Source organism: Lepidochelys olivacea (assembly GCF_965140295.1).
Source record: "Lepidochelys olivacea isolate rLepOli2 genome assembly, chromosome: 8".
NCBI lineage: Eukaryota > Metazoa > Chordata > Testudines > Cheloniidae > Lepidochelys > Lepidochelys olivacea.
The window spans coordinates 18,102,429-18,128,910 of NC_140418.1; the positions used below are offsets into that span (position 1 = coordinate 18,102,429).

General features: G+C 41.9%; 1 protein-coding gene across 4 annotated transcripts in view; it reads right to left on the reverse strand.

Annotated features, from left to right (window-relative positions):
- LARS1 (leucyl-tRNA synthetase 1) overlaps positions 1-26,482 on the reverse strand; it is a 56,120-nt gene that overhangs the window by 3,827 nt on the left and 25,811 nt on the right. For 3 of the 4 annotated variants that reach the window (XR_014712761.1, XR_014712762.1, XR_014712763.1), the window contains exons 19-32: positions 25,098-25,236; positions 21,923-22,135; positions 21,130-21,187; positions 16,592-16,655; positions 15,697-15,880; positions 15,337-15,427; positions 14,318-14,458; positions 12,286-12,426; positions 12,075-12,185; positions 10,538-10,648; positions 7,515-7,619; positions 6,465-6,560; positions 4,885-5,017; positions 1,273-2,016 (exon numbers count right to left, since the gene is read on the reverse strand). Coding sequence is in view for 1 of the 4 variants with exons in the window: in XM_084637421.1 (XP_084493547.1) it covers positions 1,811-2,016; positions 4,885-5,017; positions 6,465-6,560; positions 7,515-7,619; positions 10,538-10,648; positions 12,075-12,185; positions 12,286-12,426; positions 14,318-14,458; positions 15,337-15,427; positions 15,697-15,880; positions 16,592-16,655; positions 21,130-21,187; positions 21,923-22,135; positions 25,098-25,236 (1,793 nt within the window). In the remaining 3 variants the exon portion in view is untranslated. Of the gene's footprint in view, positions 1-549; positions 2,017-4,884; positions 5,018-6,464; positions 6,561-7,514; positions 7,620-10,537; positions 10,649-12,074; positions 12,186-12,285; positions 12,427-14,317; positions 14,459-15,336; positions 15,428-15,696; positions 15,881-16,591; positions 16,656-21,129; positions 21,188-21,922; positions 22,136-25,097; positions 25,237-26,482 lie in introns of those variants that run through there. The other variant, XM_084637421.1, reaches the window with a different exon arrangement.

Below are 26,482 nucleotides of genomic sequence, written 5' to 3' on the forward strand. Positions count from 1 at the left end.
CCATCTGATCTTCATACCATGAGGGATTTTCCAAGATAAGATTTACAACACAGAGACTGGGACATGGAGATGAACATAGAATCTAGGGTAGCTTTGACCAGTCTCGCTGACTGAGGTTCTAGAGGCTCTTTGGCCTGTGACCTTACAAGTTGGACTCATTCCCCCCTGCTGACTTGTAAAGAGGGGAGCTATAGAATTCATCTATGATAGCTGAGATCATTAGTTACTCCCCGCTGCTACATCAGCTGGTGATAAATGGAGGAAACAAATAGCACCCATTCTAAAACAATGGTATTGGCTCCCGGGTTCAGTGCAAGGCTTTGCCCCATAAAGCCTAGTACAGCTGAAGTAGAGCCTTCTCCTTGAATTCTGCAGTGGTAGCCAGCTTCAAGTTAACAATCCCTGCGGGCCAGGCATGCTCAGTGGGTGGCCCTCAGCTATGGAACTTATTTCCCGCAGTGGTGTGAGGGTGAATCTTTAGGGATCAATACAAGGCCCATTTCTCAAACATTTGCTTGGTGGGGCTTGGAAGGATTAGTGGCAAAGGAACGTTTGTTTATATTGGTTGAGGTTTATTGGTATATTGCTTTAGTTCTCTCTACAGAGGCAAATAATGTACGGCTAATTTCATTTGTAAATGCACACTGCCATGGTGAGAGGGGACATCATGTACATTAAAAATACACATCATAAGATGGGACAATGAACCGGGAGACAAGGAAAAAAAACGACGTGGCAATATTTAACTCTCATGATGATTGTCTTAGACTAATACACTATCCCCTTTATTTTCACCCCCATTATAAATTTGATCTTCCTTTGGTAACATGCTAAGACAAGTGCAGTATCAGAAGTTGTGAAACTCAGTCAAAGACTGATTGTATAGAACAAACTATCCCATCTCTGCCTGCCACCCGTGACCTTTATTTAAATACAAATCTGCACAGGCAAATTTTGTATGTGTAAGATTTCTAAAGCAGTTTGTGTTGATCCTCAAGTCTAACATAGACCCTTCTCTCTAGATGAGCTGAACATACTTTATAGTACTGTTGGTGCCTTATGTTAGAACAGCTCATTTTTAAAAAACAATTTGGTATTCCTGGATTACCAAAAGCCAGGATTGTTCAAACTGAAACTGTTTAGGAAAAGGACACGTCATCTCTCCACTTAAAAACAGTTCTATAAACAATTTTAAGAACAGAATAAAGTGCAAGGCCTTAACTAACAGCATCTTGCTTGAGGTACATCTCAATTCTTAGTATCAATACTTACCTATTATATTTTATATTCACTGAGGAAACTTCCATGTATGCTTTCGTTGAGGGGTCCTCACTATGCAATTCCTTCTGAGCTACAGGTCCATATAAAAATCCATTGCACTGTGCTTAAAGCTCCACCCAATCTTTGAAAGAGTCATCAGACAATGAAAGTAAATGCAATTTTTCCGCTTTCTATTATTTTTATCAATCTATCCATAAGAGATCTGATCACCTTCTATGTACAGAAATCAGTATCTAGCAGATAAGAATAATACCATGTAAAGATTTGTCAAATACCAAAAAGCTGAGGAGCTCTTGAAAAAGGTAAATTTGCTGTCTCAGCATTTGGGAAAATTATTTCTTTCAAGAAAAGCCAAGGGGAAGGCAGAAAATGTTTATTATACCTATATTTAAAATATTTTGGGGCCGTGCAACAAAAGATTTCTTTTAAGAAATGACAGTTATCTTGGTCCATTACAGATGTTTTCAAAGCCACTCTGGAGTTTTAAAATATCATATTAACCCAGGATCAAGCTGGTGTAGTCCACAATTTAATGAATTAGATAGACAATTGTGTCGCCGATATCCGCTGTCAGCCCGTTCTCGGTTATGCAAACCCGTTTCTCAGCCAGGTCTAGGTGGAAGACAGCTTGCTCTAAAATGGGAGTTTTCTCTGCATCTTCTTTTCCAAGTACAGGAACACGACGGGGGCCCAGCACAGGATCATCAAATCGCATTAGTTTTACTTTAGAGAGCTCTACAAAAGAGTTGACAATTCTCACGTCACAGGAGTCTATATCCAGGTTAGTGTTTCACCCATACTAACCAGAATGGAGGTCTTTAATTAATAATGGGCCCTTCTAAGGCACCTTTCTTCAAAGAAATGCACAACACTTTATAAACACCAATCAAGCCTCAACAGCCATACGAGATATGTACTGTGACCATTTTACCAATGGGCACAGAGGTTATACAACTTGGTCACAAAGTAAGTTGCTAGCAGAACTGGGAACAGAACCCAGGAGACCCGATTCCTAAAACTCAGCACTGAATGACATTAGCTGCTTTTTCAGCAGCTATTACAGACCACAAACAATACTTCGCATCTCAAGAGCTTTACTAATGAGCCCAGAAACTAATTGTCGAATAAAGCTCTCTCCCACCACTAGCATTCATCAGATAGAAACTCCTCAGGTACTTGCTTAACAGTGGTATCTCCTAGAAACAACAAAGATCTGGAAGAATCATTGATGTACTCTCTCAATTGTTTTCGTTCATTTCAAACAGCTGCAGGACTCTAGTTAACAGTATGTATGAGTCAAAAATGTATTTTCTTTTCTATTTGTACTTTGCCATGCACATTACCTTGCACTTCTTCCTCGGAGAATTTTTTTTTTAAATACTGTTTCCCTGTGCATCAATATAAAACGGTCTCTTTATTCTTGAGATACTACAAATGCAAGCTGTTAAATCACATGGAAACAGAAGAAGCCTTGGTGTTACAAGCCTGTAGACCAAGTCCAGTTTTCCCTCCATATCTGGTTGCCAGTCTGCACTGCTTGAGGTTTCCTTGTCTGGCTCTGGAATTAGCAAAGTCTCCAGGCAAAGGAAAGCTGCTGTCCCTTTAAGAAAACTGTCAACATAGGAGCCTGAAATGTAACATTTTTCCACCGATGTGTTTGATGGCCACAGTATTCTCCAGTAAGTAAGTCAGTAAGGAGAAACTAGGAATTGCTAAACAAATCAATTTATCACTGTAAACTGGAGAAATACTTGTTTTAAGTGAAAATTAAAAGGAAAAAGTAATCTCTAAAAAAATGCTGCCCAAAAGACCTCTGAAATTATGCTACTTACAAAGCACTTTTTATTGTCAAGGCACTATAAAAATATTAATTAAATCAACCTTTACAGCACCAGTGGGAATAGCTATTATCCCCATTGTACAGATAGCCTCTCTGTACCTCAAATATGCTAAGGAATTTGCTCAAGGCCATACACTAAGTCAATGGCAGAGCCGGTAGGAGAACATAGGGTTTCCTTTCCTCCATTCCATTTATGCATCCGGTCCCTCTAACACTTATAATGGGGGGATGCTATATTGCAACATAAGGCAGGAGTCAAACAAAAGTCATAAGGCTATATATGTGAAAAGCAAAGAATCAAGAACAGACACTGAATCACATGAATATCAGCAGCAACCTTGGAAGTCTCCAAGAGAAAGTTTGTGGAGGTTACTTTGGAGACAATTTCTCTAAATAGGAAACCACACAAGCACAGCACATTGGGAATTTGAGATGGGCATAGAGTCGGTGGGTTTTTTGGATTTGTTTAACACACATTTTAACTTTACCATGACCCACTTTTTCATTGTTGAAAACCACCCTGAGCTGCTACAGGAGGTTGCAGCACCTACATATTCCCTCTTGATGTTTATGTGACACAGCTACCTCTTAAGCTATTCTAAGGGGGGTGGAACAGAACAGTTTACCTGCAGAATCTGGCTCCTAGGTGACAAAATGCATTTGTCTTAATGCCTTCACACTGCAGCTCATTCCTGCCAATGAACTCTAAGGGCTTTCCGAAAGATTCTGCTGGTACTTTTCCCCTATTTCTTTTAACACTATAGAGTCTGAAATTTAAAAAACTCTAAAATAAGGCATGTCGTGTATTAAGAAATGGGAGGGAATGGATGGCTCAGGGGACTTGTAATGGAATATTGAGCCTTTCACATTTAGGCCACTGGTTCCAATTTAGCAGAGGTCAGTAGCAACTGATAGACCACTGGGCAATTTTTGAGTGGTCCCTATTTGAAATGAACTAATGGCTTCTGTCTAGGTTCTTAGAGGACAAGTGTTCACATTATAAATCATGATATTGTAGTTGGCACTGTTTGGCCTTCATGTCAACTGTCTTAACTAAGTGGCTTAAGCATGAGATGCTCTATGACAAAGAGCTCCCTCCCTGAAGATTGTGTCTGTAGATTGGGTATTGGTAAGGATATGGGGTGTAGAGAAGCTTTGCAGGATAAAGAAAAGCTTTGAAATGTCCATCTGGCACCTTCTCCTCAATGAATTCATTTAAAATGTCTAAACAGAAAATAAATTGCAATCCGGCAATTCTCTTCAGAGGGCTCTAACCTAGGATGCCCTCACCCTCCCGGAAGAAGCTCCATATAGCAGACTATTGGACCATTAAACCCCCCTCTTGGAAATCCCTGGCACAAGAACACATCCACTGTGCAAGTCACTGATAGAGAGTAAGTGGCTCTTTTGGCGGAGAATAAAGGACTAACCCAGGAGGGAAGACAGTGCTTAGTAAGGGTGCATATCAGAGGCACACTCTTTTGCTTGTCAATAATGCCTCAGCTTCTGTAATTTTACACCTCAAAAGGAGTATGCACCCTGCTTTATTCTGTATTCACATTCACTGAGCACAGAGCTCTTTGCTTCTTACTAAGCAATTATTAAAACAGGCCAAATTTCAGAAAGAGATTCCTGTCGATAATGAAAACCTGCCAAGCTGCCTCCTGTTTCCCAATGTCTCCTGGGAATTCTAGAAAACTGCACAATTGTTCGAAGACTGCCTGGTTGAAATGTGATATCTGTACTTCCAAACCAGTGTTTACCTTTGATTCCTCTGTCCACCTTCATTAAACGCCTGATTATTGCATCTCTACCATCTCCTTGCCTGACTTCGATTTTTGTAGAGAAGTGGCCATTAGATGGTTGGGGGTTCACCAAAAATAGAGATATGCTGGGCTGTAAGACATTAAACATAAACACATTTGTAAAAAATCATGCTTTTTGTGGGTAGAATCACACAGGAAGCATGCAACCAGCAAGGGAACAAAGAAGTGTCCGGCACCCAACTGCATTCTAGATGGACAAGAAAATCTTTTATTCAGAAATACTGAATACCAGTGGATGGATGCAAGCACCATCACAGACCTAAAAAAATAAACTACAGCATATGTATAAAAATGTTTATTGTTTCTTTAAATACACTCAAATGTTTTGCTTTTAAGATATCCAAATAGCCATATTAAATTATTATAACTAGCTTAAGGATTGGTACAAAGTAGCATTACAGTGAACTTCACTGAGCTCCACGCCTTATAACTCGCTCTACCTCTCAAAGATTTCACTACAGAGAGGTGTAATGAGGTCTCAATTTACAGGCCTTTGTTGTTTTCACAAAATGCAATGCAGTATAGTAGTACATTATTGCAGTTATCATAATCAAAATCACAGCACATTTTGGGATGCATCGAATAAAGAATAGCACTTTCCATGTGGGAGCTCAAATTTCTTTAGACCCTGAGCTTTGTAATACCCTAAATAGATAGGGTGAGTAATAACTCCATTTTACAGACAGAGAGAGGTGAAGCGAGACTTGCCCAAGCCCACACAGGATTTTCATGACAGAGCCAGGAATAGAACCAAGGGCTCTGTACTCCCAAGTCTTGACCCTGTGCTTTAGCCACAAGATCATGCATCCCTCTCTAGCAAGTGTTATTCTTGTGCACTTGTGAGTGAGTGTGGTGGGGGAAAGGGCAGGGGGGTGTTCCTCCAAATTCAGTCACCTGTGATGAGTCTCCCAGTTAGTGTCAATTAGAGAGGTTCTACTGAAAGTAAACTTAAGATAAGACACAATCACAGTCATGTTAAATTCTACATCTAAAGAACAAAACAAGCATCACTTCTTTAAGTTAATTCAGTGCTTGCGAGAGGCATATTGGATCAAAAACAGAAGGAGAGTTCTTCTACTGATCACACAACTTGAAACCCCAACATTACCCTGCCAACGTGCTTCGGCCCTGAACCAGACGCCCCACTTTTCGACATGAAAAGGTAGTTTAGTCTCCACACACATCCAGTCTGTGGCTTTTTTCAGCAGAAACACCGATCAAGGTGAAGGTAAGGGGATGGATGTTTATGATGTGCAATCACATCCACTGGAAACGGGATCGAGAACAAATTCGTATATCACAGGCTCCTGGATAGCAAGATAGCGACAATTTAGTCGTTATAAATTTTAGCTTAACATGAGCCAGCATGTCCTGTCACTAAGTGCCCTGAGCCACCTAGCCCTCCTGTGCATATATTTTTTGATGGGAACACATCCTCAAATTGAAAGTCATTTTATTTTTTACATCAGTTAACGATGTACCCTGTATTTCCAATGCCTCTGGATTTCATAACTTACTTCCATTCTGAACACAGAAAAAGGTTTTCCAGGACAGCAATCTTCTTTTATTTTATCGTCCGCTTCAGAAGCAAATTTCACTTCGATATGATCCAGCTTTGGTGCATTGGGAAAGAAGAGATAAAAGTACTATCATCCCCACTGAAAAAATGAGAGATACCAGGCCACTGAAGTAGAATTGTTTCTAAAGTACAGAGGAAGGCAATCCCCACTGATAAAAGGCAAAACGAAGAACAACAGGAACAGCAAACTTAAAAGTTGATAGCATACTATTGCCAGCATGGTGATCTTGCTCAGAGGACTGAATTCAAAATGTAGCTAAGATCACTGACTTCATATATTACAGAATATAAAGTGAGGTATTCAACTGCTTTAAATCTAAATATCATGAGATTAGAAATCCTGAAATAAGTTATCTCCTTTAACTATGCCTAGGCTTTCCCCTTATTATGACCCTGTCCTTTGAGCTGAATTCTGGCCATCACATGAAAGGGCATAATCACTCCCAAACTGGCATCCGTATGCACTAAAAAAGCAGCATGCACTATATTCTAGCCCTATATGCCCTGGCATGGAGATGACATATAGTTGATGACATATAGTTGCCATGGGAAGATCAGATGCTATAACAGCATAAGAATTCTGACTATGCTCACTGGCATTCCTTGGCACAGCCCTCTATGGCTCCAACCATGGAAGATGCTGATTTTCTGTAATTTTTGAGGAAGCCAGAATATTATCTGATGTCTTCCACTGTTCACCGGCAAAGAGCCTTTTCCCACTGACTTTATGTCAGACACAATGCCAGAGAGAACTGATTCTTCACAGCTGGGTTACCATTGGGGTCATCACTGTACAAAGAGAATCTCTCAATAAGAGCAAACTCTGCTTTTTGTATGAGTGTAGGTGTCAGCGTTAATAAAAACATTAAACGTTCATGGTCATCCCAAATCAAAAATGAATTTAGTTAGGCTTAAAATCTCAGCAAGTGTTGGGCCTCCAGCTACTCCATAAAGGTCAAATAAAATATGCCTCCAAATGAACACGAACCTCCAAGGAATTTGTCAAATAGACTATATTCTCCATGAGCACGGCCCGTTCATCAAATTCCAGCTCCAGATCAAGAACACGTGGACCCTTCTTCTCCAGATTTTCCTGTCATGTCAAAAGAAGGAAAATCTGGATTAAAACTCTCCCAGGTTGTAAATGAAGAGGTCACTGGGAAGCTACACACTCTAGTTGCATCAGTCCTGAGTAGATGAGGCTATTCGCTGTTAGAGCTCTTTGCTGGCAACAATTTCACCACACATTATAGTACAGTAGTTATAATTGACAGTGAAATGGCTATTTTTACAGCAAGATACTGACACTGATGGAAGGGGAAGCGAACCTCAGCTCCAGAATTTGTATGGCTGAACGTTCTTTTAAAAGCGAGAATGCATTTTAGCATAGAATTTGAAAAATACATAGAAACAGCTGTAAACATTTCACTTTCTCTTTAAATGTGCAAACTGTAGGACACACTCAGTAAGCTGCCATTTTTCTTCTGCTTCACAGCAGGCATTCCAGTCTGATGACCTAGTTTGAGACAAGCAGGCAGAAATTGGACACATTCAAAGTAACAGTACGATAAGTTCTTCATAGAAAAAAAATGTACTTTGTATATTAAAGCACAGTTACTCAAAATCCCAACGTTTAATTTAATACACACAATGGGTGAAATCGGGGCCAGAGTGAAATCAATGGGATTTTTTCCATTGACTTCAAAAGGGGCCAGGATGTCATCTCCTACGTATGAAATTTCTAATGGGAACAAAACAGAACTTCCTTTTCACAGCTAAGGCTCCAGCCCCTCTCTTCCTTTCACAAACAGAGCTGTGTTCCCTGAATGTCTAACAAGGTCAGATTTCAGGTGGTGGTGGCTTTCTGCTTCATTGATAATTTGTTTTTATGCATGGTTTTTTAATATCCAAGAATCTTTAAAAATTATCAATAATTTGCTTCAGTTTGTAAATTAGAAAATCTTTTTTTAATGGAAAGAACAACAAAGAAATATCTTTTGTATACTGAAGTTGCTGAATAATCTACTTCTGAGCATAGCACGTTGGCCCAGTGGCTCTCAACTTTCCAGACTACTGTATCACATTCAGGAGTCTGATTTGTCTTGCATACCACCCCACTTAAAAACTACTTGCTTACAAAATCAAACATAAAAATACAAAAACGTCACTGCACACTACTACTGAAAAAATTGCTTACTTTCTCATTTTTACCATATAATTACAAAATAAGTCAACTGGAATATAAATATTGTACTTACATTTCAGTGTACAGTTAGCATATAGAGCAGTATAAACAAGTCATTGTTAGTATGAAATTTTAGTTTGTACTGACTTCGTTAGTGCTTTTTATGTAGCCTGTTGTAAAACCAGGCAAATATCTAGATGACTTGATGTACATGTACCACTGGTTGAGAACCACTGGCCTAGGAAATTAAAAATCTGGGCTGGATGTTACTAGGTCTCGTTATATAACTGCTATCTATTGTTGCTTCAGAACAGAAATGCTGAGACTGTCTGATAAGGGAGGTGAAGTGGTAAGCATGACCAAAGCTCATGATGAAGGCAAGTCATCTAGTTAGTGCCAGCCTCCTCGCATCAGATAGGATCTTTAAATATAGGCTTGTTTCAGGATAGGAGACACACACACCCTACAACCGTGAACAGTTAAAACACTACACAGCAGCCCTTGTGACTTTCTGGAACCAAAGCAAGACAAACAACAGCTCCAGCATCTGCATCAATGGAGTTCTGCAGCATCAAAAAAGCAGAACGTTCCCTAACAAAATCTTCTCCCCTTACCCCCTAAAAGCCATATGGTGTGTTTTATATCTGGGATGAAGGAATTAAACTAGTTTAATCTTAAAAGGATGCCATATCCCCTGGCATGTTTTAATGCAGCAGATACTGGCCCAGGAGAATAGTCAGTGGGGAGTGTTATAGCTGGTCTTACCCATTCTATTTCTCTGAACATTGTGTGCTTCAGCAGAAGGGGATAATTAGATTAGCGCTGGATGCAAAGGGAAAGAAGGAGCCTACATTTGTATGGTGCAATAAAACTCACTGCTCTACTAAGCAAACAACGTTGCTTACATGTGTTTAAAAAGTAGCCCCCTCTATTCACCATCAACATTCCCAATTCAAGCTTTCAAAAACACGAGTCATGCCCTCAAAATCATGAGACTGGCTTAAAAATCATGAGATTTTTTAAAATAATAAATGTTAGACTCTTTATTGATCTTTTAGTTTTTGAGCATACAAAGTTCTTGTGTTCGAGCTTTTCTGTGCCAACATGAGGGATAGAAGCTTACTTTTCTGACTCTCATGAACATTACATGACAAGGAGCTGAGGCTTTAAGAAAATCCCTCAGTATCTTGAGATTCCTGATAAGATTGTGAGAGTCGGTAACACTCCATTACTAAAAATCCAGCTCAGCAATCCCTAATGCACTCTTAAAAACTGAGTGCCCAGTAATTAACTCTAGATTTGTGCCAAACTTCTAAACCATATTAAGAATTCTGCAAAGACAATTTTTAATATCCCCATAGCATCACCTTGTTTGTGTTCTCGGAATGAAAACTGGAACAAGAGACAATGAATTTGATGTATGTAGGAGGGATACACTTGAAGCAGTGTCGCACAAATCATAAATTTGTATTAGCTGCAAGCCAACTAGTCCATAGTTCACTTAGGACAATACATATTGAAAGCACTTACACAGCACCTTTTGTCCAAGAGTCTGAAAATGCTTTATAAACAATAACAAAAAGCCCCATTTCTTCTTCTTTGGGATATATCATCTGTTTTACAGATAAGAAATTGAATAGAGAGGGGTTAAATGACCTGTCCAACAGGGCAGAGTAAGGCAGAGCCAGGAATAGAGTCCCAACTAGAGAGTCCCAACACCCAGGTCTGTGCTCTAACCATTCGATAACATTGCCTACATTTCAGATCATTCTCTTATTCCGGACTGAAAACTTGCCCTTATCTTGGTTCTGTTCTCTGACACCTACCTTAATCAAGGCAACAAAAGGCATAACCCTCTTCATATATTTCTTCAGCTCCAGCAAGGTGTTCAATTCACCAGCAATTACTTTGTTATCTGGCAATTGTCCTCCATTGATCTACAACATGGAACAACAATCCATTAAACACTGCACAGCAAATATCAACACACTCCACAGGGATTTACCATTTTCCTCCGCACCTTCTTTCACACTCCCCATATGCCTGTAACGTCCTCCCTCTGCCTATAACACACACGCCTCAAAATCCACCTGTTCCCACGATCCCATGGGGAACAATCTTCCAAGTCCCTTTAAATAACTTTTAAAAAGTAAACCTAAAAAAAGTTTGGAAAAAAAAAAAAAAAAACCATGACTATATGCCACACAGGCAACCAATTTGATTATGATGTATATCCCTCACTCTCCCAACTCAATGTTTCTCCAAGCATCCTGTCTATCCCAGCCAAACAGATTTTAAGCTATTTGAAACCAGGCCTAGAGATATTTTCAGAACACCTAAGAAACTTCAGAGTCTGAGTCCCATTGTCAAATCACTTTGAAAATGAGATTTAGGCACTTTTGAAAACGTTACCCAACATCTTTGTTCACTATGTAAAGCAACATGCATAAACCTATAACGTTAAATATGCCTGAATTTTCACTACATGTTTTAATCTTGTGTAATAAGACCCTCCTTCAAGCAGACGTGAAGCAATACTATCTTAGGTCATTAATTTTTTTAAGGTTCAAATTCCACACTCCAATATTTGCTCTGCAACTTTCACTGGCAGCAGTGACCACTGCACCTCTGCATCCAGTGGCAGACTTTGACCCTGATGTAAAGAAAATGCAGACTTCACTCCAATTTGGTTTACCCTCAGAATACCCACATTTGTTCATTTCCAACCATATGTGAAATGTAACCCTGGTATTACAGATAAGGGTGGAAAAACACGACTCTGCAATCTATCAATTATGATATTGACTTGCAAGGGCTGAATAGAACAATTGTTCATGCACCATAACAATTACAGGATCAGTTCCAGCAGCTCAGCAATGCAGGGTTTGCTGCTTTTAAGCCAGATTTCCTTACACTGTATTACTTACAAGAGAGAAGAATTGATTGCTTTTCAGCAGATTTCCTGCAAAGTTCGTGAATATCATACTCGCCAAGTTCCAGAACTGATGCTTCTAAGCCTCCTTGCATAATAAGGCAGAACTAGCCAATATTTCCTCAAAAACATTATTGGGGGAGAAATATTTTACTAATCTATGCATGTGAAAAAGATTAAAAGTAATGGAATGCTGGCCAGTCTTTATTTTAAAAATGTCAAAAGTAATAGGTCATATTGTGGACTCAATCATGTGCCAAAAACCATTTTTACTGAACACCGTAATCCCTTGTAGAGTTGTAAGAGCATAATAAAGCACGTTAAAACTATTTCTCCTTGCATTCAAATACCTCGGTGTCAAGTTAACTTTTGTTTCATGGACAGAAAAGCAGAGCATATGAGAACTGCAATAAGTGTCAACAAAAGATCACCTGGTAGTGCTTGCGCAAAACTGATAGGGTGGTGTACTGCCAAAGTGGGTAGGTCTTTGCCACATAGATGGTGCAGTGGGATGGCTTCTGGGGCAGCTCCTTACTTCCTTTCTAAAGAAAGAAGAGGGAAAATATGTATCATCTCAGAAGAGTCCCTGAATCTGTTAACTTTCCGCATACACTTTTGGAGAAGGGACTTAGTGTATTTCACCTTTCCTTTCGGGGGTGCCATGTAGTTCTTGAGACGCAGTCGGAGGTCATGGGCTGCTTCCATGAGGTATTGGGAAGATCGGATCAATACTTCATCCACTAGGCCTGCTACTGGCCATGAAGCTTTCATGATGGAGTCAGGCTGTCAACAAAGAAAATGACAGGCCTTGGGATTAATGGACAAGAAATTCTGGTGGTTTCTCTATCTATTGTATTTTAATTGGAAACTGAACAGTCAGGAGATACATGAAGATTTTAAATTTCGCAGTACACCAACTCACTAACCCTATAATTCAGCTGTGAAGTACAGAAATATACTCGTAACTAGCATGCATTTGTGAAAGTGTATTAATGCCCACACACACACACGTTTATGTTTATACCATTACATAATTTTTCATTTGCAAACTTGAAATTTACTTCTGTGGTTGTTAAATTACCTACACAAGTACAGATATTGGCTGTATAACTAAGTGAATGAATTCCGCATTGTTATTTGTGTTAATTTTAGGTCACCTCATAACAATGAGGCATACAAAATGACTACATTAAAATTATGTATGTTAACACAACACCCTTGCAAACATAGCCACATATACAAGGTTCACATTGTCATACTCTCTTGCTGTATGACATGCATTCACACAATTCCTCTGTCTACATATGGAAGACATCCAGGTATTAAGCAGAAACCTGATCTAAGACCCACTGAAATCAATACAAGTCTTTCTATTGAGTTCAACAGTCTTTGGATAAAGCCTTCATCTACAGATTATCAACTACAATTACATTTCTCACACAAATATTAATTTTATAACAAAAACAGCATTTGTTACAAATACAGCATAATACACACAAACCCTCTGTAGCCCATAGGACTAGCTTGCCTTTACTATATTCACTGCCTTGCCTTTATTATTCTGCCTTTATTATATTCAGTAGTAATGCAAGGAACCTACAGGCCTGCATTCTGTAAGACATTGTCTTCGGCAGTTAGCATGAGGCTCGAGGCCTATGAATTTTGGCATAGATAAACAGCCCAACGGTAACCCCTATGTTTTGGGGAACTCGAAGCAGAGTGCAAGGAGGTTTTTGTCCATAATGACATCAGCCAACCACAGAAACATGAGCTAACACCAGGTTTTGGAAAGAACATCCAAACACAAGAGTGCCACGGCAACGAATTGACATATATGATAATGAGTTGAAATCATTAATATACTAACCTAAAGAAGAAGGATACCTTAACATTAGTAAGGGGAGGAAATACAAATAAGGAAGAGGGGAGAAACCCCTACTGAATATGCGTTAGATACGGTAGCATCAGCGTAGCGTATTATAAAAGTGGCATCCTAGCTGTGGGCAGGAGGAAAGAGAAAGATGAATCTCTTGGGAGGTGACAGAATGATGGCCGCAGGTGAAGATGAAGGTGGTGATGATTATGAGGAAGATAATGGCTAACATTTCCGGTTGTTCTGCAAGGAATGGTGTAAGTATGGATATTCAGATGTACTTTCTGTATTATCTCTATCTACCTTACTGAGTTAAAGTGTTTGTGACTGTGTTAAATGTATTAATAACTATTTGTAAATATAGAAGAGTTCCTATAGTGTGAGTATTGCAACTGTGCACATCGGGGTTCCCCACTATATAGTAATTTTAATAATACTGGGCTTGATCTTGGGACAATAACCTGTCAACCTGCAAAATGATGATACCTGGGAATTCTTATACATAATCTATCAATCAGTCTACATCTTGAACACTCCAGCATCAAATTTCTCACATATTAAGTTCACATAACAAAAGTATCACAAATATACACTTTATATGTATATCATATACTGATAGAGGCCTAAAATTTTAAACACTAACAATGAAAACTGGGGCAGTACCTTCAATTCATATAGATTGATGATGATTATTTTTCTCTTGCCCCAGACTTTTGGTTCAGGTTAGTCACAGTAAGCATGCATGCTTAGTCAGCCCAAAGTAGAGTCTCAAAGAAGCATTCTTGAGTTATATACTAGTACCTTTCCCAACAGTGTCCACACATGTTCGCATAGATGAGGGCAGACTGGAGCCAGCAGCAGAGTCTGAGCTTCAATAAACTGGAAGACCAAGTCCCCATGCATTCCTTCTATCGCTAGTTCTCGGTACTTATCTTTTGCCGCCTGAAACACAGCCAGCAGAGCCACCATTAAACATTCCAGCTGGCATGGAGAAATATTTCTTAAAAAGCCAATTTCTTTTCTCTAATATGTCTTTAAAATGTAAACAACCTAGAATCCAATAATGGATTATTAAAAGGACTATATTTTCTTAAACAGCTGGGAATGGAAGAGTATGAACTTCTGCCAATTGGACATAATAGTTTTACATTATTATGGCTCAAAAAAAAAAAAAAAAAAAGACATCTATCGACACAGACATAGAAGTTAAAGATAACTGTAAATGTATATTAGGTGCTATCATTCTGGATGGCCCATATAAAAGATGCTATTAAGTACTAACAAAAAAGGCAATAAATATGAGCTATCATTCCGTACGCTGTTCAGCCTGCCTAATCATATTCGTGAAAGACAAGTCAAGCAGTCTCTACAAGATGTTATTAAGTGAAATCAGATGGTTCTGCAGACACTTTAGAGAAATGCTGACACCTCAAGAAACATTTCGAAAAACATTCCATTTCCAAATAGGTCTGCTGATGTATTTTCTGTATTTCTCATGTATATTATTCGTGTTTTTAAAAAAGCTGAGGCAAGGAATCACTCTTTTTAACCATTTGTCCTTTTCAGTTACACATTGCTCACCTAAGATCATAGGGCTCTATTTGCAAGATCACAGCTGCTTCCTGTAGAAGTATTATGCCACAAACAGACCACCATGACCTCAGATTCTTAATCCATTTACTTATTCCTGTTTCTTAGCACAATACGGACCCTGATTCAACTGTATAATTAAATAGGAATCAGATGTATCAGTATCAAAAGAAATGAGGTAACCAATGTCAGGATTTGGTTTCTTGTCCCCTGCAGATTAGACCTCCCACCTGAAATTCAAAGAAGCCAGTTTTCAGAGCTTCCTTGAACATCATCTTCTCATAATTTTGATCCGTCTTTGTTATTCCTGCATTCATTTCGCTAGGAAGAAAAGAGAAGAGAAAACATTAGCATCACACAGTCCAACTCACATAATAACGGCAATAATAATTAAAGATAATGGTAATGAGACATTATAAATGACCCTGATCCGGCAGGAACACACACTAGTCTGAAAGTTAACTGAACATTTGTTTGTTTTAAAGCATTCATTATTCAGTAGAAATAGCTTCATAAAACAAAACAAACAAATGTGAAATGAGACTCAATACGAAACTAAAAACTATAAAGATATTTATTCTGAGAGGTACCTGGCAAAGACTTTGTCATTGAAGGTGTTGGGAGTCCCACTTCTTAAACTGTCTCTATTTGCAATCATTTCCTTCACCCATTCCACCCAGGTGTAGAGACGGAGAATACCAGCATCTGCCATGGCTTCCACGAAGTTGGCATCCTCAACTGTGTCGCCAGCATCAGCGAGTGCCAGACGCATGCCTAGAGGAATGAGAGACAGGATTAACTAACATGTCTGGCTCCACAGCCAACTAGTAAATGCGGCTGCCTGAATCCCAACTGATCTTTCATGCAGAGGGCCAGCAAAATCCAGACGGAACACTCACCTATGAAGGACAAGCGTGTATTGCATGTGGTCAATGTGAGTGAAAGCAGTGCCTCAAAAGGGATCTGGGTTGATTGGAGTGAGGAGGGCAGCGAACTGCCTTGTTACAGGAGTGAGAGGGACAAAAACCATTGTGTCCCAAGAGGCAGGAATGATCTTGGGTGGGGACATGTCCAAAAATAGAGGGGTATGGAGGGGGACAAAAGAATGAGAGCCTAGCATAGCAGCAAAATTCTGCACTTTTCTTGTTCACTATCTAAAGGCCCTGGGCCTCAGAAGGGGACGTGTGACAGGAAAGGATACAGAAACTGCCAAAAGGAGGTGCCAAAGAACCTTGCAATTGATGAAAAAAAGATCCTTCCTACTGACCCAGAATGCCTCATAACTGATGCCAGGATTAACATGTACTCTGCATTCCTAAAGATACAAGAGCTTGGTGATTATTCAGACAAGAGCAACCGATAACCATTGTACTTCTTGCAATTCAAATATCAAAGCTGCAATGAACCCATTACTCCTTGGAAGATGGCATGACACGCCAAAAAATTTAGCATCACTAAAACAAATGCAAGTTAGCATGCACTTACCATCTGCAGAAAACTTGTCAACAGCTTGGCTCAGGGTGAGGAAGTTGCCTGTAGATTTAGACATCTGAAAGAGAAGACAGACAAGAGAAATTCTGACATGTTCATGCTGCTAAGTCTGATAAACAAAGGGGGAAAGACACAAATAAAACAAGCTGTCCCAGCCTACGAGGGCAGGATTGTGTGTCACTGGTAACCAAGATAGATAAGAGAGATTCCTGTGGCTTGCTCAAGAATTAGCTCTCTGCGCCTTGGTCTACACTAGGAGTTGAGGTTGACTTTAGCAGCGTTAAATCTATTTAACCCTGCACCGGTCCACACAACGAAGCCCTTTTTTTTTCAACTTAAAGGGCTCTTAAAACCAATTTCCTTACTCCACCCCCGACAAGGGGATTAGTGCTGGGAGCTATCCCAGAGTGCTCCATTGTGACCGCTCTGGACTGCACTCTCAACTCAGATGCACTGGCCAGTTAGACAGGAAAAGGCCCGTGAATTTTTGAATTTCAATTTCCTGTTTGGCCAGCGTGGCAAGCTGCAGGTGACCATGCAGAGCCCATCAGCAGAGGTGACCATGATGGAGTCCCAGAATCTCAAAAAAGCTCCAGCATGGACCAAACGGGACGTACGGGATCTGATCACTGTATAGGGAGAGGAATCCACGCTATCAGAACTCCGTTCCATTTTTTGAAATGCCAAAACATTGGTCAAAATCTCCCAGGGCATGAAGGACAGAGGCCATAACAGGGACCCGAAGCAGTGCTGCATGAAACTTAAGGAGCTGAGGCAAGCCTACCGGAAAACCAGAGAGGCAAATGGCCGCTCCGGGTCAGAGCCCCAAACATGCCACTTCTATGATGAGCTGCATGCCATTTTAGGGGGTTCAGCCACCACTACCCCAGCAGAGTTGTTTGACTCCTTCAATGAAGATGGAGGCAACACGGAAGCACATTTTGGGGACGAGGAAGATGATGATGAAGAAGTTGTAGATTGCTCACAGCAAGCAAGCAGAGAAACCGGTTTTCCTGACAGCCAGAAACTGTTTCTCACCCTGGACCTGGAACCAGTATCCCCCGAACCCACCCAAGGCTGCCTCCTGGACCCGCCAGGTGGAAAAGGGACCTCTGGTGAGTGTACCTTTTAAAATACTATACATGGTTTAAAAGCAAGCATGTTTAACGATTAATTTGCCCTGGCATTTGCGGCTCTCCTGGATGTACTCCCAAAGCCTTTGCAAAAGGTTTCTGGGGAGGGCAGCCTTATTCCGTCCACCATGGTAGGACACTTTACCACTCCAGGCCAGTAGCACGTACTTGGGAATCATTGTAGAACAAAGCATTGCAGTGTATGTTTGCTGGCATTCAAACAACATCCGTTCTTTATCTCTCTGTGTTGCCTCAATCTCCCACCCTGCCATAAACGTCTCCCCCTTACTCTCACAGATATTGTGGAGCGCACAGCAAGCAGTAATAACAGTGGGAATATTGGTTTCGCTGAGGTCTAACCGAGTCAGTAAACTGCACCAGCACACTTTTAAATGTCCAAATGCACATTCTACCGCCATGCTGCACTTGCTTAGCCTGTAGTTGAACAGCTCCTGACTACTGTCCAGGCTGCCTCTGTATGGGTTCATGAGCCATAGCATTAAGGGGTAGGCTGGGTCCCCAAGGATAACTATAGGCATTTCAACATCCCCAACGGTTATTTTCTGGTCTGGGAATAAAGTCCCTTCCTGCAGCTTTTGAAACAGACCAAAGTTCCTGAAGATGCGAGCGTCGTGTACCTTTCCCAGCCATCCCACATTGATGTTCGTGAAACGTCCCTTGTGATCCACCAGTGCTTGCAGCACTACTGAAAAATACCCCTTGCGGTTTATGTACTCGCCGGCTTGGTGCTCTAGTGCTAAGATAGGGATATGGGTTCCATCTGTGGCCCCACCACAGTTAGGGAATCCCATTGCAGCAAAGCCATCCACTATGACCTTCACATTTCCCAAGGTCACTACCCTTGATATCAGCAGATCTTTGATTGCATTGGCTATTTGCATCACAGCAGCCCCCACAGTAGATTTGCCCACTCCAAATTGATTCCTGACTGACCGGTAGCTGTCTGGCGTTGCAAGCTTCCACAGGGCTATTGCCACTCGCTTGTGAACTGTGAGGGCTGCTCTCATCTTGGTATTCTTGCGCCTCAGGACAGGGGAAAGCAAGTCACAAAGTTCCATGAAAGTGCCCTTACGCATGCGAAAGTTTTGCAGCCACTGGGAATCGTCCCAGACCTGCAACACTATGCGGTCCCACCAGTCTGTGCTTGTTTCCCAAGCCCAAAATTGGCGTTCTACCGCATGAACCTGCCCCATTAGCACCATGATGCCCACATTGCCAGTGCCCGTGCTTTGAGAGAAGTCTGTGTCCATGTCCTCATCACCATGCTGACGTCGCCTACTCGCCCAGTTTCGCTTTCCCAGGTTCTGGTGCTGCATATACTGCTGGATAATGCGTGTGGTGTTTAATGTGCTCCTAATTGCCAAAGTGATCCGCGTGGGCTCGATGCTTGCCGTAGTGTGGCGTCTGCACAGGAAAAAGGCGCGGAACAATTGTCTGCCGTTGCCCTGACGGAGGGAGGAGCGACTGACGACATGGCTTACAGGGTTGTCTTACAGGGAATTAAAATCAACAAAAGGGGTGGCTTTGCGAGAAACTGAATGGCCCCCTCAAGGATAGAACTCAAAATTGGGTTTAACAGGCTTTGACTTCACGGAGGGAGGGAGGAGAAAATGAATACAAAACAAATCTGGTCTATTTCTTGTTTTGATCCACTTCATCTATCTTTAAACATCTTGCTGGCAGCAGACTGTGCAGTACGACCGCTAGACATCGTCATCTCCTGGGTGCTTGGCAGAAGATGGTGCAGTATGACTGCTGGCCATCGTGTTCTGCTGGCTGCAGATTAAAAGACAGTACACTGCTGGTAGGACTCAATCGCCATGAGACAAAACTTAAAAGGGAAATGACTTAGCTGAATCACTCCCATGTTTGCCTAGGCGCCCCTGACCTCATCAAGGTTGGCTAAAAGAGCACCCTGGACTTCGTTGATGACGGCTACCAGTCTGCTGCCAAAAGGCAATTAACTGTTGCTGTGTGGCAATGCAGTAACGCGTCTGCCAGCACCCAGGAGACATACAGTGACGGTTAGCTGAGCGGGCTCCACGCTTGCCGTGGTATGGCGTCTGCACAGGTAACTCAAGAGAAAAAGGCGCAAAATGATTGTCTGCCCTTGCTTTCACAGAGGGAGGGAGGGAGGGAAGGGGGGCCTGAAAATATGTACCCAGAACCACCTGCAACATTGTTTTAGCCCCATCAGGCACTGGGATTTCTACCCAGAATTCAAATGCGTGGTGGAGACTGCGGGAACTGTGGGATAGCCACCCATAGTGCAACGCTCCGGAAGTCGATGGTTGCACTGGTACTGTGGACACACTCCGCTGACTACATGCACTTAGAGCATTTGTGTGGAGGGACACACACACGACTGTATAAAAACACTTTCTACAAAACCGACTTCTATAAATTCGACCTGATTTCATAGTGTAGACATACCCTGCGAGACACCCAAACTCAGCTCCTGATACAGCCTCCTGTTTTCCATAAAGGGCTTCTGTCAACATAGCTAACATGGTTTGCAGAGGTGGTGTCTCTACACTGGCAGGACTCCTCCATCTGTCAGCATATGCTGCATCTACACTAAGGGGCTCTGCAGTGTACGCACAGCCGCAGTCTACACTGCAAACAGAGATGTGCCTTAAGCACATGCAGACGTGCTGAGCTATCTAACTAGCTCGGAACAGCAGTAGTGAAGCCAGAACAGCCACACAGGCTAGCCACCTGAGTACATTCCTAGGGACCTGGGTGGAGATGGACAGTCCTTAATACTGCCTGTACTGCTATTGTTATTCAAGTCTGCTAGACCAAAGTTAGCTCAAGTATTTCTACATGTGCTGCAGTCACAACTCTGACAGAAGTGTGGGCATACCCTATGTCACTTAGGCATTTTTGACAATTATACCCTGAGGCTAAAGCACATTTAATTCACTTTGACAAAACACACTCAGTACAGCAAATTTTGTCTGCATGAACTTTCCCCTTTTCCCCCACTTTCAAAGTGAAATGCACCTTTACAGTACTGTAATTAAGATTCAGACATAAGAAACTCTCCCATAAAGGCAGGTGACCCTGAAACTCTGGAAGAATTAAGCAGATACCTCAGGTAAACTTACAAAGCATTATCAGACCAGGTTTGCTTGTGATCTGTGGAGGACCATTAAGTGGTCAGACACTATGGTATGAAAACCTAGACAGATGGAATGGAAGAAAAGCAGGCTCCTGCTTTGGAAGATGGGTAACTGAGGCATTTAATGGGAGGAGGTAATCAACATGCTAAATGCTGCCCTGATTAATCTGCTGAAAGATATTTTTGAAGCAGGCCCAGGAGTTTCCAGTTGTCTTGACCATCACACGAATATCACAGATGAAAAACTATTGTACCTTCTCAGAATTCAGGAGGAGATGTCCATTTGCTCTCACAGCTACAGGCCATTTGTCTCTGCATTTGAAGACACAAAATATAGAGTATATTTTTATTTTAAAAAGCAATTACATTTTTTCTTCGAAAAAGAACAAAAGTCTAGTGATTTCAGTTAGGAATGGGCATGTTTTTAAGTGGAACCCTCAAAAAAAGGCACCTACTGGGGTATCTTGCGGGTTAATGTTGTCACTTTGAAGACAAAACAGCTACAGTACAGGTAGCTAAGCCTTATTGCTACTACAATTCAAAACATGCACTACAGAGCTTTAAAAAAAAAAAAAACTACACTCCACTTACCCCCACTGTCTCCTCTTTTCAATTACATTTTTAATTTAATTTAGTGCCAATGAAATTAAGGACCAATAGCAATGGATAAAGCCAGTTGTTTCACACATCTTTGCTGACAGAAGAAGCTTATGAGCTCTAAGTATGCTTGAGAGAGGAAATTTGCCCCATTTCTGCTATGATCCTGATCAGCAGCTCCCAAACTCTATTGGTTCACATATCACTTTCTTAAAGAATTGTTGAGAAGTGAATGGATGGAACATTAAGCTCACATATCACAATATGGGAACCACTGGTCTCGATGGTATATATACATGCTTGCAACAAAGCCCACTAAAAAAAGAAAACACATGCTTTCACCCAAGTCCCAAAAACAGAACATCCTGTCAAGAGCCATTGATGGGGGTACCAAGGCTGGAGGCTCGTAATTTTATCTCCATACTTGCTTGACATCGCTTCCAAACTTACCTTTGATCTGGCCACATGGCTACGTGGTTATAGAGGTAATATGACAGATGGTTTGGGACGAGATCCTTGCCAGAGACTCTTAGATCCACTGGATACCAAAATTCAAACTCCTCCTTGAGCTTGTCTAACTTTTGCTTTGGAATCTGTGTCTTGGGAAATGGAGCAGTCCTGAAGAATATGTAATCCCAGACTTCTTTGGACATCTGATGCGCCCTGCATAGAAATATTAACGTCTTAATAAAGAATACACACATGCGCGCAGTTAGTTTTTCTTTAAAAATCAGGATGTTTGTTTTTAACAAAACCTGAATCTGAGGCCTACCACTACTTAATTCAAAAATTAGCACTTTACTAATTCAAAGTGAGCTACAAACAATAACTAATGAATTCTCAGAACAGTCCCTATGAGCTAGTTACTCTTACTATTTTACAGGTGATGAAAGTGAGACACAGTGGGTACATCTACACTTTAAAAAAACAAAACAAAACAAAAACCACTGCAGCAGCAAGCATCAGAGTCCAGGTCAGCTGACTCAGGCTCATAGGAGGGACTAAAAATAGCAGCTTTGTAGACATTCCTGCTCAGTCTGGAGCTTAATCTCTGACACCTAATGAGGGGAGGGTCATCTGACTCAGGCTCTGTGACTCACTGCTGTGGGGAGTTTTCTTACAGCGTAGATGTACCCAGAGAGGCCTTGCACATGGACACATAGGACTGAGTCAATGTCATAGCAAGGCTCAGAACTCAGGATGTCCTGTCTCAGCCATGCCCCTCTCTACTTGACAGTGTCCTCTGACTCCTGTAAAGTGAGGGGGATACAAACACTTTAAAGCCCTGGAAACTTGATTTTATATCTCTTCTCCATTCCTGTCTGGGCTAAATACTATCCTGAAAATGCAGAACCAGAATCTAAGTCCTCCTAAGCCTCTACGCCATGGGTCATTCACAGGTCATGCTACCATCCTTCTGGTGGAGGACAAGATTAAATCTCCTTCACATGTGTCAGCCCTTCCCCTTAATGGTCACGAAGAGGACAGGAAAAGAAGAGGGAGGGAATCACTTTTTCAACAACACAAGGCAAGAGAGTGAGTATTCCCACTTCAGAGAGTGAGTATTTTGTCCCCATAGCAAGCAGTCCCACACTCTACCAACGCAGGCCAAGAGACAGAATCCCCACACAACTGACATTTTCTGATGATGAAAGGCATATACTATAAATCATTAGAGGCAGGACGACAGTAGTTTCAGAACAAACGTGCTACCCTTAGAGATCAGACACAAAGCCAAGGCTCCAGTCACCAGCAGTCATTCAAGATCCCATGGCACTTATTTTATGGGGGATTTCACTGTAGTTTATTAGACCCTACCTGCCCTTATTTCCCCAAAGTTTCAACCACCACCCTTTTTTGGCCCTGCTCAGCATCAAAGGCTTTACAATATAAGTTAGACAGAAACTACAGCTCACATAAGAGACATCACCAGGCTATAGTCTACTCCCTAAAATGGGCAGTTTTAAAAATTTCTAGTTCTGGTGGATTATTGCTGAAAGGCTTTCAGTTACTGTCCTACCCTACAGTTAGAGATGTGTGCTGTTACTCAACAGCTATGTTTCATGCCAAAGATCGCTGCACTATAACAATGGGTGAAGTGATCCCTAAACATCCCTTATTTACCGCAGAATACTGTTAATCTCTGCAAAAAAGTGCTTTGCAAACCTTGGATGTTTAGATGTTCTATACGAGGCAAAGCACACGATAGTTTACAGGTGCATCTAAAATCCAATGCAATTCAGATTGCTCACTTCAAACCTTGTTTCCAGACATACCTAGTGCAAAAAATATCTTCTGTATGTAATTAGAGGTGTTCTTTGAGTCAGATGAAACTCCTGCCAGGCTTCTTAAGATTAGTTTTTGCTGCAGGTACCTTATGTTGGAATTCCTTTCCAGATTAACTAAAGCATCAAACAAGGCTTCAAAGCAGATGTGTACAGGGGTCACAGAACGGGGGGGCCGGAAAGGCTAGTGTCCCTGCAGTGGAAATATTGTGAGAGTTCTGCCCCCACTTAAACTTGCACGTGGGGTGTGTGGGGGCACACACAGATGTGAGAGTGAGACCCAGAGGGACTGAAGCAGCTGCCACAGGGCCCAGGATCAGGCATGGGGAGCAGGACCCAAAAAGGCCACTGCGAGGCCCAGGAACCAGTAAAAACCCCTTTTCATCAACGAACGGGCTCAGCTCCCCTCCCGCCACCAGCAGAGTCTGAATACCTCTCCTCACTCCTCTCTAATCCCTGCGTCCACCATTTGCAGGAAGCTTCCACTTCTCCCTTTATTCTCTCAGATGCATAAGTGAACTACTCTCCTGAACACCTGAAACACTAAACTAAAACCCCAGCCTCAAAAGGGGAGAGTGGCAGCAGCAGAACACTTGGCTGTTCTTGTCCTGAGGACAAGACTGAACACAAACTATCAGTCACAGGTCACAGCCCTCAGCCACCCCATCTGGAGCAGACCTGGCAGACATCCAAGCACAACTGCTTTTCAGAGGACACTTACCAAATGAGCCAGACCCCAAAAGTGAAACCTATTCTTGGCATATCAAAAATCCTTCAGATTCAACAGAGGAGAAAAAGCTAGAAGCCTTCCAAATAAATATTGGCTGCAGCATAGTAAAAATCCTAGTTTCTTAGAAACCCCAGTCTCTAGTGTGGGTTCATTTGTGATCAAGAGCAAGACCTATCCTCGTCCACTGTGTCCCCAGAAGCAGGCATGTAGAAGGGGACCAGCTGCAATTTGCTGAGATTGTAAGAGGTTACAAAGCAGATTTTTAGCAGGTACCACAGAATTATTTGCAGGAGCCACAGTGAAACCAGTCAGTTACCAAAATATCATGCAGTTTCCATTTGAAGGCAGCAAGTGCTGAGCAAAGAAGGTTACTTGCAAACAGACCTCCTTCAGCTGCCCTTGGAGGAACTCCCGTGTCCTTCCCAATTCTTCCAACACTACCAGTCTAAAAGCTTTGCTAAATCGGGGCTCTGCCTTTATCTATACAACTATCTATATATAATGCTCTAAGCACAGATCTGAAGAGTCGGCCTACAAGTTATGCCTTTGGAAAGAGCCAGAATGGAACTATATTGAAACATACCATTCCGCACCAACCTGGATCCCTTACCTGATGCCAAGCGGAGAATCTCCTTGTCCACGCAAATTATCTCCTTGCAGCAGATGAGTGACTGTGTAGAAGGCCATGTAGATAGTGGAATCGGAGAGGGATTCTATCAGCCACTGCTCATCCCAAGGTAAACGAGTACCTACAAGAAGACCCAAAACAGATGATCATAACCAGGCACAGACCGGAATTCCCATTTGCCGAGTTCACAACAGATGATGGGATTTTCAAAAGTGCCCAACTGACTTATGAGCACAAGTCCCACTGACTTTCAGTTGGACTTGTGCCCTTAAATCACTTCAGAGCTTCTGAAAATCTCACCTCAGGAGAATGGGCCAGTTGCAGCTGGTTTTTTGTTCTTGAACATCTTGGCAGACAGAGGGAATCCTTTCAGGGGACTGTCCTTAGCTTTCCTAATGCAATGGTCAGCTCACTTCTAAATTCAACAAACTGAAGCACCTGCTCACCTTATCATTTGCTCTGCATGTTTCATAGAAAGAGATTATCTTGGCCTGCTGCCATACTGAGTCAGGTGGTCTTGTACCAGGATCCTATTCTTAGTTTACAGAAGGGTTGGGTCTGGATGAGAGACCTGCAAGGAAAACTCCCAGGTGCTGCAGGAAATGGTACTGGTTCCTTCTATGTCATCTCTGAACAAATGGGCCGTGTATGGTGACGCGGGCAGGGGTGCGTTATTGCAGGTGGTGTTTCCATATAAAAAATAAAAGAGCTCCCGATTAACTCAGGTTATGTGGAAGGGTGTCATCTTTTTGATGTCCTGGGTCAAATTCTAATTGGGGTAATTCTGTTCTGCCTACCTACTTCCTCCCACTAACCTCTCAATTAGATATTGTATTAGATTTAAAATGATCAGTATGTCTAGTGATTTTACAACTAATACAATATCTAATTGAGAGGTTAGTGGGGGGAATTATGTCCTCTCCAGGTGAGGGTGGAGTAGCTGCCCTTAGTAGAAGAGTTCAAGTATGAGTGATGGTAAGCGGGAGCATGAGATTGACCAGCGGATTGGTGCGGCAGCAACAGTGATGTGGGCACCACACAGATCTGTGGTGGTGAGGCGGGAGCTGAGTCCTTGGATGAAGTTCTCGGTCTACAGGTTGTTCTACATCCCCATCCCCATCTATGGTCATGAACCTTGGGTAATGATTGAAAGGACAAGATCGTGGGTACAAGCGGCGGAAATGAGGTTCCTTCGGAGGGTGGCTGGGCTTACTCTCCAAGACAGGATGAGGGGCTCAGCTATTCTGGAGAGCCTCAGAGTAGAGCCGCTACTCCTCTGGATTGAGAGGAGCCAGCTGAGATGGTTCGGGCACCTGATAAGCATGCCCCCTGGGAGGCTTCCTTTGGAACTTTACTGGGCATGTCCC